At 36.6% G+C, this 11051-nt stretch overlaps 1 protein-coding gene across 1 annotated transcript in view; it reads left to right on the forward strand.

Moving 5' to 3' along the window:
* The first annotated feature begins 819 nt into the window (after positions 1 to 819).
* CAAP1 (caspase activity and apoptosis inhibitor 1) overlaps positions 820 to 11051 on the forward strand; it is an 18417-nt gene continuing 8185 nt past the window's right edge. The window contains exons 1-4 of the mRNA XM_005425015.2: positions 820 to 1016; positions 2494 to 2578; positions 3181 to 3256; positions 10871 to 10944. Coding sequence (XP_005425072.1) covers positions 948 to 1016; positions 2494 to 2578; positions 3181 to 3256; positions 10871 to 10944 — 304 coding nt within the window. The 5' untranslated portion in view covers positions 820 to 947. The remainder of the gene's footprint in view (positions 1017 to 2493; positions 2579 to 3180; positions 3257 to 10870; positions 10945 to 11051) is intronic.

Raw genomic sequence — 11051 nt, forward strand, 5'->3', positions numbered from 1 at the left:
GGGGGCCGGCCGAGCCCTGGCGCGCGTCCCGGGAACGCCGGTCTGTGCTTCCCCGGTGTGAGGGGTGTGGCGTACAAGGTCCGTTAGCGCCCGTCGTGGTTTTCGCACTTCTGCCCTTGCGAGTCTTCCCAAGGATGTGTTGGTGTGCAAAAAATGGTTGTGACATGCACGCCTAAGTGAATTCTGAGGCTAACAAATATATTCCTGACTGGTCGTTTGTTTTTTTGGTTTTTTTTTTTTGGTCTTTTTTGGGGTTTTTTTGTTTGGTTGGGTTTTAGTTTTTTTGGGTTTTTGTTTTTGTTTGGGTTTTTGATTGTTTGTTTTAATTAGTTTTTTCTATTTTAGAGGTCCTCCGCTGATGTATGGAGGGTTTATTTTCTAATACGAAGCCCATTTTAATTCTGTGAAGACTGCCATACAGAGGATTGTATGCCAGTCTTAGCAGGGTAGCTGTAAATGATGAGCTTTATGATTTAACTGCCCAGCTAATCAGATGGATTTCTTCTGCATTAAAGCATGCTTTCATGTGTAAGCACCAGCTAAGTGTTTGCAGATAGTATTTCCCAGTTAATATTTAGGAGTAGTTTTCACTTCATGGAGGTTTAAAAAATTTTCCTGGCACAATAATGTTTTCAGTAGTAAAATACATAAACTTCTGTAATGCAGTTACCTTGCAATATGAAACACTGGAACTTGAGAAACCCATGTTAAGATGTACCTTGCCTTTATGAAGGGAATATTATTGCAAGCACAGGTAAAGCTGTAATTTTCTCTCTTCTCTAATTCACTAGAAAATGTGCCTTCTTTGATTTTAGGAAACAAAATGCAATGTACTCTCTGGAGAAAAAGTGGAAGAAGCTGAACAACCCAGTGATATAGAAGAAGGAGGATTAGATCTCACTGTGTCACTCAAACCTGTCAGTTTCTACATTGGGGACAAAAAGGAAATGCTTCAACAGTGTTTCTGTGTCATAGGGGAGAAGAAACTACAGAAGATGCTGCCTGATACTTTAAAGGTACCGAAGTACACTTACCATTTATATATTTACCATGATCTTGAATGCTTGTGTGACAAAAAATACTTATTTCTCAAGCCTAGTGCATTTACATTTTAAAAGCTGCCTGTATATTTCTCTCAACTGAAGAAGTTTCTACAAAGTCAAGTACTCTTCTTAAGTAGTCTCCCAGTCATGTGTCTGGAAGTGAGACTTCTTAAAGATTTGCTGTTGTTATTCCAGGTTACTACTTTTGCTACTGCTCAACCATTTCTGAACTTCAGGTTTACCTTTACATTTTCGTGGTTATGAGGAGTAAATACAGTAGTGTTGTTCACTAACTAATATGCTGATTTGTAAATAAAATACTGATTTCTGCTTGTGGCAACTGATTTTCTTTGTATGGTATTAAAGCAATGTCTGAGATAAGAAAATAAAGCCCATTCTTCATAAACAACTTCTGAAGCTGTAACTCCTGTGGACTAAAGGTGGAGTTTTACTGGCTTGGATCATACACTTTTTGAATCTTGTGAACGATAGGACTTAAAATAAATTAGGCTAGCAGCCTGTACAGAAGGAGGCTGCAAGTGAAATGTCATCTGTGTAATGCTTGTTAGTAGTTGTAAATTTTTTATCTCAAATTTTTATCTTAATGACTTGTATTATTAATAATATAAGTGAGACAGGACTTAGTTTTAAACATATGGCAAGTTGCACATAGGCTCATCCATTTCTTGTCTCTGGCAGAAGAAGAAGAAGCTGAGAATTTGGACCTCATTTTGGTACTTGTACATGGTATCACAGCTCATTTGAAAATGAGAGTGTTGCAACCTGTTTAGCAGCTCCTCATTTTGGTACTTGTACATGGTATCATAGCTCATTTGAAAATGAGAAATTCCCAAATGTCACCAGGAGGTATGAGATTTGAAAGTAACTGGAATACCAGTAAAATCTGTGGCAGTGTATGGTATGCACCAAGCATGAGAAATTAATCACAGTTTACATACTTCCTTTATTTTCTGTGTTGTGATTTGCATCTGTTGGTCTGTCATCAATAGCATTATTTTCTCCAGTTTGTGGACTTGCACTCAACAGTTGCCTCTGGTCTTTGCAAGCTTAATTACATAGCCCAGCTTCCCCCTAGTGATGGAAAACTAGGAATAACCAGGTCTGCAATTGTTTGCGGTTCCATGCTTCACACATATGTTCTGGTGTTTCTGGTGCTCAGTATTGTAGCTGCAGTAAAGACTCCAAGCCATAGGTCAGGTAACTGATAGAGTGTGTATTGCTTAATTTTTCAGATGAAACCCACACATATGCTATTCTTGTTATAACTGAAATGCCTGGTTTTCTACAGCAGTTGCATCAATGCAGATCAGAATATGGGAGAGGCTTTAATCCAAGTTAACTCTTCATTACAGTTAGATATTACATCTTTTAATTACTCTCTTCTCAGAAATTTTTAGTAGCTTGTGGTTTGTCTTATCTGTCTTCTTAGAACTGTTCCATGGATGAAATCAAAAGACTTTGCATGGAGCAGTTGGAGCTGTTATCGGAAAAAAAACTGTTGAAGATACTTGAAGGTATGAATGAAACTTTAAAACTCCACTGTATACCAGAAAATAGTCTGCCTCAACCTAATTGGCACGCTTTTTAGCTACTTAAATATATATGTATATATACAGACACACACTAGTAAGTATATATTAGTGTGTACATAATCGCTCAGTTCCACCAAGTCACTCAGCTCAGGTACTTTGGTTAAGGATATGTCATTCCAGCTTTTCACAGCTTTATTAAACTTGCACGTGGAGTTTAAGGAATATAGAACTTATTTGTAAACATATTGCTGTCTTGTCAATGAAGAAAAGCTCTTCGAGTCTGACTGCTCCAGAGTATCTTGCTGTTAATTCTGTACTTTATTTTTAGCACCCACAGTATTGTACTAATCAGAGTAGCTAATCAGATTTTTTGTAATCCAGTATAAATGTATGCGAAGCCAACAGAAAACTCCCAAATAAGGGTTTTGGTTTTGACTAACTCTAATTTTAGAACTTCTGCTTTAACTGGGAAAAATCCTCTTCTGCTGACTGTAATAGAGTTAATAATTAAAAGTAAACCTAAGTATGTATTATTAATTATATCACTTTCCTAAATTTTCATGTTTGGAACTGTGTATATCTAGGCAAGATTGGAGCTGATTCTGATACTGACGAGGAGGCAGATGGAGGAGACAAGACTGGAGGTGATTCAGTCAGTCAGTGAGTAAAAGATAAAACACTTAAACTTAATTTCAGGAGACTGAACAATTCAGACATTTTTCATGAGAAATGATCAAATATATAATTGAAAGACCCAGTTGCTATATCCTTAATTAATTACTCTGAATGACAATGAACTGTGGCTACTAGCAAGCCCTAAACTTACAGACATGATTTTTTCACTTTGTGACATAAAGTGTGTCTTGAGCACATAACTGGGTTCATAGTGGCATACCAACTATCATCTGAGTTGTGGTAATTAAACTTTCATACTTGTGTCCTGCAACAGAAGTGGTGTGATTTAGGTTGTCTTTTTGTGAGCTAAAGCAGTAAACCCCTCCCACTTAGGTCAGTGAATTGTTTAAGTGTACTTTCAGTTCAGCTGAGATTTTTCCCTTCTCTTTCACCTTTTCATTCTGGTCCTTCATTCCTGCCCCAGTTGAAGCAGCACTGGCACTCACCTGTTCAATGCACTCTGTATAAGGAGTGCTACAGAATGTAGAGTTTCAAGAACAGATACTTCTAGTCTCTTGCTCTTATCTTGGCACCTGGCAGTTTTGTAAAAGACAGCACTTCTTAACCTTTTCTTAAAATGGTTCTCTGTTTTTTAAAGACCGTTTCTTTGTCAGGAGTTCACCTGTTTGATAGTTTCTATGGAAGTATTAAAGGGAAAAGGAAAGTTACTCATTATCATGCACAATGCATCAAATTTAGGGAGGCTAACTTGTTTCTAGAAGACTAGTAAGCTTTTATGTTTTCAGTACTGACCTGATTACATGTGGTCCGGAGATTCAGGACACACTTAGTAAACCTCTGAGACAGTACAAGACAATGCAGCAGAGATGGGCAGATTAAAGTAACCTCCTGGTTACTTTATTTATTGGTTACTTTTTTTATTGGTTTGGTTAGTTTATCTGAACCTCCTAAATAAGAACAAATGGATGGGAAAGGTAGTAACACTAATTCAACTTCCACCTTCTGGTCAGTATTTTTCTTTAGCAGAGACCTAATTTCTGATCCCATCTTTGATTCAGAACAAGCTATGAAGTTATCACAAAATTTTCTTTGATGACTTCTCATCATACAAATATACTAGGAACTGGAGTGAATACAAATTATGTTTCATTCTTTTCCTTGTGATACAGTTTTAATACCCTTTGACACTGTTTCTTCTAAAGTTCCATTTGGAGCCCATTGTTAATGTATCCTGCTGTGCTATTTGTTGCCTACCTGATCTGTGAACAGGGTTGTCACTAGTCAGTTTTAAAAACTAATTTTCTTATTTTGGACATTGCCCTCTGCTGGCGGTTTGGAAAAGCAGATAGAAAAATTACTAAATATAATAAAATATTAAATATACTAAATATTGGGTCTCTTTATGTAGTCTAGTGGTCTCTATGTGGAATAGTCTCTGTAAAGTGATTGATAATTTGCCAGTGAAGTTCTAAATAGAATCAGAAGACACACTTGCTTGCTAAATAAGCCATAAAAAACACCCAAGGTTTTTGATTCCCTAAGACATTTTGTGTTGTTTTGGGTTTTTGTTTAAGGCCTAACTCACAAGCTATTTACTACGGCAAAATATGTTAAATGTTCTTTATCTCCAAGATGTATGGCAGGAGTAGTGCTGCTGGATTTCAGTAAGGTTGTTCTGTGTCTTTAAGATGTTTCAAAGCTACTGTTGAGACATGTATTTATGATCCTTTGATAGTGTAGACTGTGTAAATTATTTCTTATATGGAAATTATTTGAGCTCATAAAAATCTAAAAAGAGGAAATTAATGAATAAAACTATCAAATAAGAAAAATCAGAATTTACCAGTTTTTAGCTAGTGGATATCGAAGACACTTACCCTGTTTTCCCGTGCCAGTTGGGAAGGTTTCAGTAGCTGGTAGTAAATCAAGAAGAAATTGTGTTTCAAAAAGGTAAACGAAACTGAGAGATGTTGTTCATAGTTGTAGAGCAAATTGCTTCCTGTGACAAACAGTGATTGAGGTGTCCCTTGTTCTTGTATCTGTATCCTGATAGTTTAGGGTTTCAGACCCCTCCAAGCTGGGCAGGCAAGTTTTAGGAATTAGGGATTTTCTTCTCCCTTTCAAAATTATCATTCTGCATCAGTGGGTGCTGTCTGAGTACCTTGGCTCCACGGTTCAGCTGTGTGGTGGCATTAACAAAAAGAAAACAAAACAGAAAAACTGTTTGGAGGATAGAAAAATAAAGAGATAGGAGAAAATGAGAAGAATTAAGATTTTATGTTAATCTTGAAGTTCAGTGCTCAGTAAGTAGACCAATATGATGCTTTTACAATGGTAAACAATCACAAGCACTTTTTACTAAGTAGTCTAATCTTTGGGCCTTGGGTCAGCTTCTTTATAACCTGTGTGTAAATAATTATAAATGCAAGTTTTCAAAACTTCAGAAAACTGTGTTTCAGCAACAAGTCAGCCACTAGAGAGGCTTAGGGTGCATATGTGAAAAAATATTGAAAACTGCATTGCTAAGACAAGCAAGCATTGTTTGTGATCATTAATTATACTTCTCTTCTGGATTTAAGTAGGTAAATTTGTTTGCCCTGGGAATAGAAAAGACTTTTCATAACAAAAAAGGCAGTTTCTCTATTTATATAATCACTGTTAGTTCTTCCTAGGTTATCTTCATTGCATGTGGCTTTCATATAAATTACTTCTTTTTCCTGCATTCTATTATAACTTACTTGTTTTAAATCTGACTTGTATTAGTTTTTACATGGAAATGTGAATGTGGAAAGGGAAAAAGTGAATAGCAAGTAGTACTCTAATCAAAAGTGTTTTAACTGATTGGAAACATCCATTTGTTTCTTTCATTATTGTCCTTTGAAAAAAATAAATTCAACAAACATATCTTTAGCCATCTGCATGTATCAACTGAAATTCAGAATGCTTGAATCAATACATGTAGAGAAATTTAAAATGAAATAAGCAAATGACTCTCCGTCTCTAAAGAGCTGTTTCTTGTCTGAACGAGCTAAAAGTAGCAGGAATTTAGGGAAGTTTCTCTAGTTACAGGAAATTTGCAAAATTCAGATATTTATGTGAAGCTTTTAGATGGTATTGCACCTAATTGTAAATTGAATCTTCCTTTTTTGGTTTTTGCACATATCCTGATTCTGTTACTAGAAGTGGAAGTCCTGAGGCTTTTCTTGAATTTCAACTATGTAAATGCTTCACATGCTTACATTAGCATGTAAAACATTTGCTCTTCTATCACCAGCTTATGCTGTGTGAAGCATTAGAAATCCGGCAATAACCATGCAGAAGAACTGAAGAAGCAGGACCTATATTTGCTAGTAACTGGAACATGCTGTTGCAATAGATAAATTTTGTTATTTGTTGGCTTTGTATAGGTTTTTGAATATGCAATTCTCAGATTTTTGTTGCTGTTTCTGTGTTATTGTCTGAAATGGAATACTGTTAAAACAAGAGAATTACTGTATATGAAGCTTCCAACTAAACATCAGGTATTTAATTGACAGGAGTCAGATAATGTCTTGCAAAAACCAAGTAGGTATTCTTCATCTTGTTCAAGAAGTGTTAGCATGTTTTTGAGCTGTTTCTTTTCTTTTACCTGAATTGACTCTTCAAATATCCTCCAGCAGAACAAGTGAAAGTAAGTTACATGCTGTATTAGTAAAACATTAAAAGAACAAGCATTCTAATAGCATTATAATGATCAATGTTCATATGTGTCTGAGTAAATGATCTTTTGCCTTCAAAATCATATTTGGCTTATTTTTTCACTGAGTGAAAATTTGCAGTTTAATATTTGCTCTTTCAAGAATTTACAGGTATTTTACTACTTTGCAGTCAAAAGTGCAGTTTTTGCTTGTTTTCTTTTGGAAAGGTTAGCAGTTAAAAGTTTTGTCTTGTTATGATGTGTTGTGCTCCTGGCTGCTGGGCTGTTCACAAGCATGCATTTACCATCTGATAATTACCCAGCCCTGCAAGACAATTTTTCAGCATTTGGAATCACTGTAACAACCAGCTACATGAGTCACTGAACAGATACATCAGCATTTGGCTAATTTGCTTCATTGCCTTCTGTTCTTGTGGTGTCCTGAAACATCACCTGTAACAGGACTGATGGACTTTGCATAGCTCATTAAACTATTTTATTAACACCTGTCTTTTGAGATACCTTTCTTTGAGAAGCACTACTTCATAACAACTTTTTTCCCTTTTGTTTTTTTAACTTGCTACTTAAAGCGTGTTAAAAAAAACTGTCCTTGGAACAAAAATTTGCAGGAATCTTTCAAGGACTTGGGACTTCTGGAAATGATTTTTATGCCTGGAACTGAGTGCAAAGGCAAATTTTAATTCAGGAAGGTACATTATGTCAAAAATAAGAGGTCCCAATCTCAAGTCTCACTGGAGATTCAGGTGAATAATACTTTGCCTTCTGGTCTCCAACCCCAGTGACCACTGAAACCTGGTATCCCTGCCACCAGTATTGGAGAGCTACTGTCAATCCTTAGCCATCTGCTCCTCTGCCAGTACTCATTTCCTAACCTTTGCTGTGTTTTTACCCAGCTTTGGATAACCTATTGGAATTGGGTACCAAATCACCTTCAAACCCAGATGCGTTGAGAGCTCTACAAATTCCTGTAGCAAATCGTGTACGGAAACCATTTGTGTGAGCCCAGTTAGGGATTACACTAGTGTGGCACATGACAACATGAAATGCATGCTCTATGTAAAATGAGGTAAATTTAAATTTACAACATTTGCTTTCAGCAAACTGCTGAAAGTTAGCTTCTTTCTGCTGAAAAGATCATACTGTGAAAGTGTTGTTCTGTTTAAAATAATAATTTAAATGTGCTGAGTTTATTGCTTGGAAGATTGACTTTGGACTTAACTGTCATCTTGAGGGAGAAATATAAAGGTTGGCAAAAGGGTGACACTCTAAATTACTATTGTCACTTACCAGCACAGCATGAAAAAAGAGAGTATCAAGTGTGGATAATGTCCCTTAATTTTAGAACAACGTATCTTCTGCTCCCATTGTTTGAAGACCCCCCTTTCTTAAATGTATACCACAGTACAGATAATTAGGGAAAAAATATTTTTCACTAGCAGACACATAAAACAAGGCTAACAAGTTAAAAGTCAAACTGAGCAATGAACTTAAGATGGATTTGTTGGGCCAGTAGATGGTGCAAAATGCTTGCCTACGAAGCAAAGAGTGCTGTAAAAGTACTTCCATGTTGTAAAAATTCTTTTGCTGACAGTAGGTAGTCTCTAAATGAATATGGGTTAGCTGTAATTATTGTTAAAGTCAAAGCATCAGGAAGAAACTTTACAAGTTTCAATGTGTGTTTTTTTTTAAAGTTGGTAATTTCTTTTTATACAACTATTAAAATGGTTGTGGATAATTTCACAGACAATGTCTGAACTATAGTGGTCACTTTGTTTTCTCTGAAAGAGATGATTACAGTTCTTCATCAGACATCAAGGTGATGCCAGAGTTCTGAAATCTACTGTCTGAATACTACTGGTGCAAGATCAGGCTTTTTAAAGTGACAGTTTGCTGTCTAGTGCAGACATGACTACTGAGTTCTGAATGGTGAAGTATGTGTGTGAAAGAGGATGGGACAGGAGCAGCCAAAGCTGCTTCCACTCTTAGTGATGATCAGGGTATATCACAACCTAATTTTGGTCAAGAATTAAATATCTAGATACTAGATATAGCAAATTATTAGGAGTTGCTTAAAAAAAAAAAGCCAAAAACCAAGTGGTTCCATTCACATCTGCTGACCAATAACTGGTCTGAAATCCACATCTCTCCCTGCCTGCTGACACAGAAGCTCACAAGGTTTGTATCCTTGTTGCTGTTGCTGCTCAGACCTCCTTGTGCATGCAGGCCTCTCTGATGGCAGGTGTAGGCCTGTGATTGTCGCCAGTAGCTGATGCTGTTCATCTCTGGGGTATCTAGTGCTCTATTATCATCCCTCAGCTTGCCTACTTGCAGAACCTAGTCTATTTTTGGAATTTTGCCTCTGATTTTACAGTCAGTTTGATACCTTAGTCTCAGATCTTGCATCTTGCTTCTTGTCTAGACTAGCTTGAGGTTTGCTAGTGAATTACAAGCATCTATTTACAGCTGCATGACACTGAAAATCCTGGAGAAGGTGTACATTTTTCATTCTGTCTGATTTCTGGCAGCACAGTCCTGTAGGCCATTCTGACCTGTGGTCCTCTTTGCAGTTGCTGGTTGCAGTTGCCTACACATGTGTAGGCATATTTAGATTATTCTTATCTTGCTTGGAAAAGGAGTTAGTGTAGCCATGTGGCTCAATAAATAAGCAAAACAGGCTGACGTTCACATCCAGGCCTTTGCTAGGCAAATGTATTGACCTGTTTATTGTCCATAAAGAGTTATTGCATGATACTTTACACAATTATGTTCCAATGGCTAAAAAAAGTGGGGGAAAAGAGGAGAGTCTGTTGATGTAGCCTTTGCCACTTCAGAAAAGGAAATAGAAATAAAAATGACTGCCTCTCATCTCAGACCATGTTTTATAGAAATACTATGGTGTTGTTCCTCCTTATAAAACCATTGGGCATATGGAAAAAAAAAACAACTTGTGAAACATGAGGAAAATAGACATGTGTTCACTTTCAGGAAAGCCCTAAAGGCCATTACTGAGAAACAAGTTGTTAGTCATTATATTTACATCTGTGACACCAGAATACAGCTTCCTTTTTATACTGTTGTTAGGTTCCCATGGCCAGGAGAGCTGCATTGATTCCATATTAATACAGATTAAGCCACTGACATGCTAACTTTAGTTTAGAAATTTGGCAATTCTGTTGTCAAAGTGCTCTCTGGATGTGGCAACTGAACTCTTCCTGTGATTCTGGATTGTTCTACCTGTGCCCTTCCTGCGTGTTTTCACAGTTTGTGTAACTAGTATGAGTGAAGTACATGAAAGACATTAACCTTTCACTGAAGTGTCTCTTTCTTACACTTGTGTAAAGAGTTGAAACCCTAGACATCAAGGGTTGAAGTCTTTAAGTAGGAGAAATAGAGAAATGCAGGTACTGAATGCACTGTAATAGCTGAGTTGTAAACAGTTTCCTTCTAAAAGGTATCCCTTTGTGAAACAGGAAGATTCTGGTTTAGGAGAGGTTGATGATGGTCTAATGATAATTTCACGAGAATAATTTTTTACTTTCAAAATAAGACAGTAAATAGTATTTGAATGCAGCAGAAATTGTAGTTTTCCCAAACAATTTAATTACATGACAGTTTATTTTGAGTTTTACAGAAAAGCTCCTAATATGAGGAGCTTTTCCTTTATAACTGCTCAGCTGTGGTTCCTCAGTTATAGCCATTGAGGATTGTTACTTTAAAAGGCAAGGATGCAGTGGAAATAATTGCTTTATCCTTGTGTATCACAAGGCAAAATAAAAAAAGTTTATTTTTGAGTGCTCACATTAGCTCTCTGTATTCCTTCTGTCCTTATTCCTACTGTAGCTGGCTTATTGGCCTACCACCTGATAATTTTTTAGTTTCTAAAAAATGTTCTGTTAGATGTTAAATTATGGTAATTAAAATGCGTTCTTAATTGTTTCCAGACAGGACAACAGTATAGACTCAACTTCTTCTCTGAGAGAAGACAGCAAGCTGGAAGGTCAGGAATCAAAGCAAGGTATGTTGTAGAGAAAGCTGAAATTTTGTGTTCTCAGTGCTGGCCAGTGACTAATTCCAAGTAGCTGACTGCTCTCTTGTGAACAGAGAAAGAACGTACATTGGGAA

This window comes from Geospiza fortis, unplaced genomic scaffold (assembly GCF_000277835.1).
Source record: "Geospiza fortis unplaced genomic scaffold, GeoFor_1.0 scaffold240, whole genome shotgun sequence".
NCBI lineage: Eukaryota > Metazoa > Chordata > Aves > Passeriformes > Thraupidae > Geospiza > Geospiza fortis.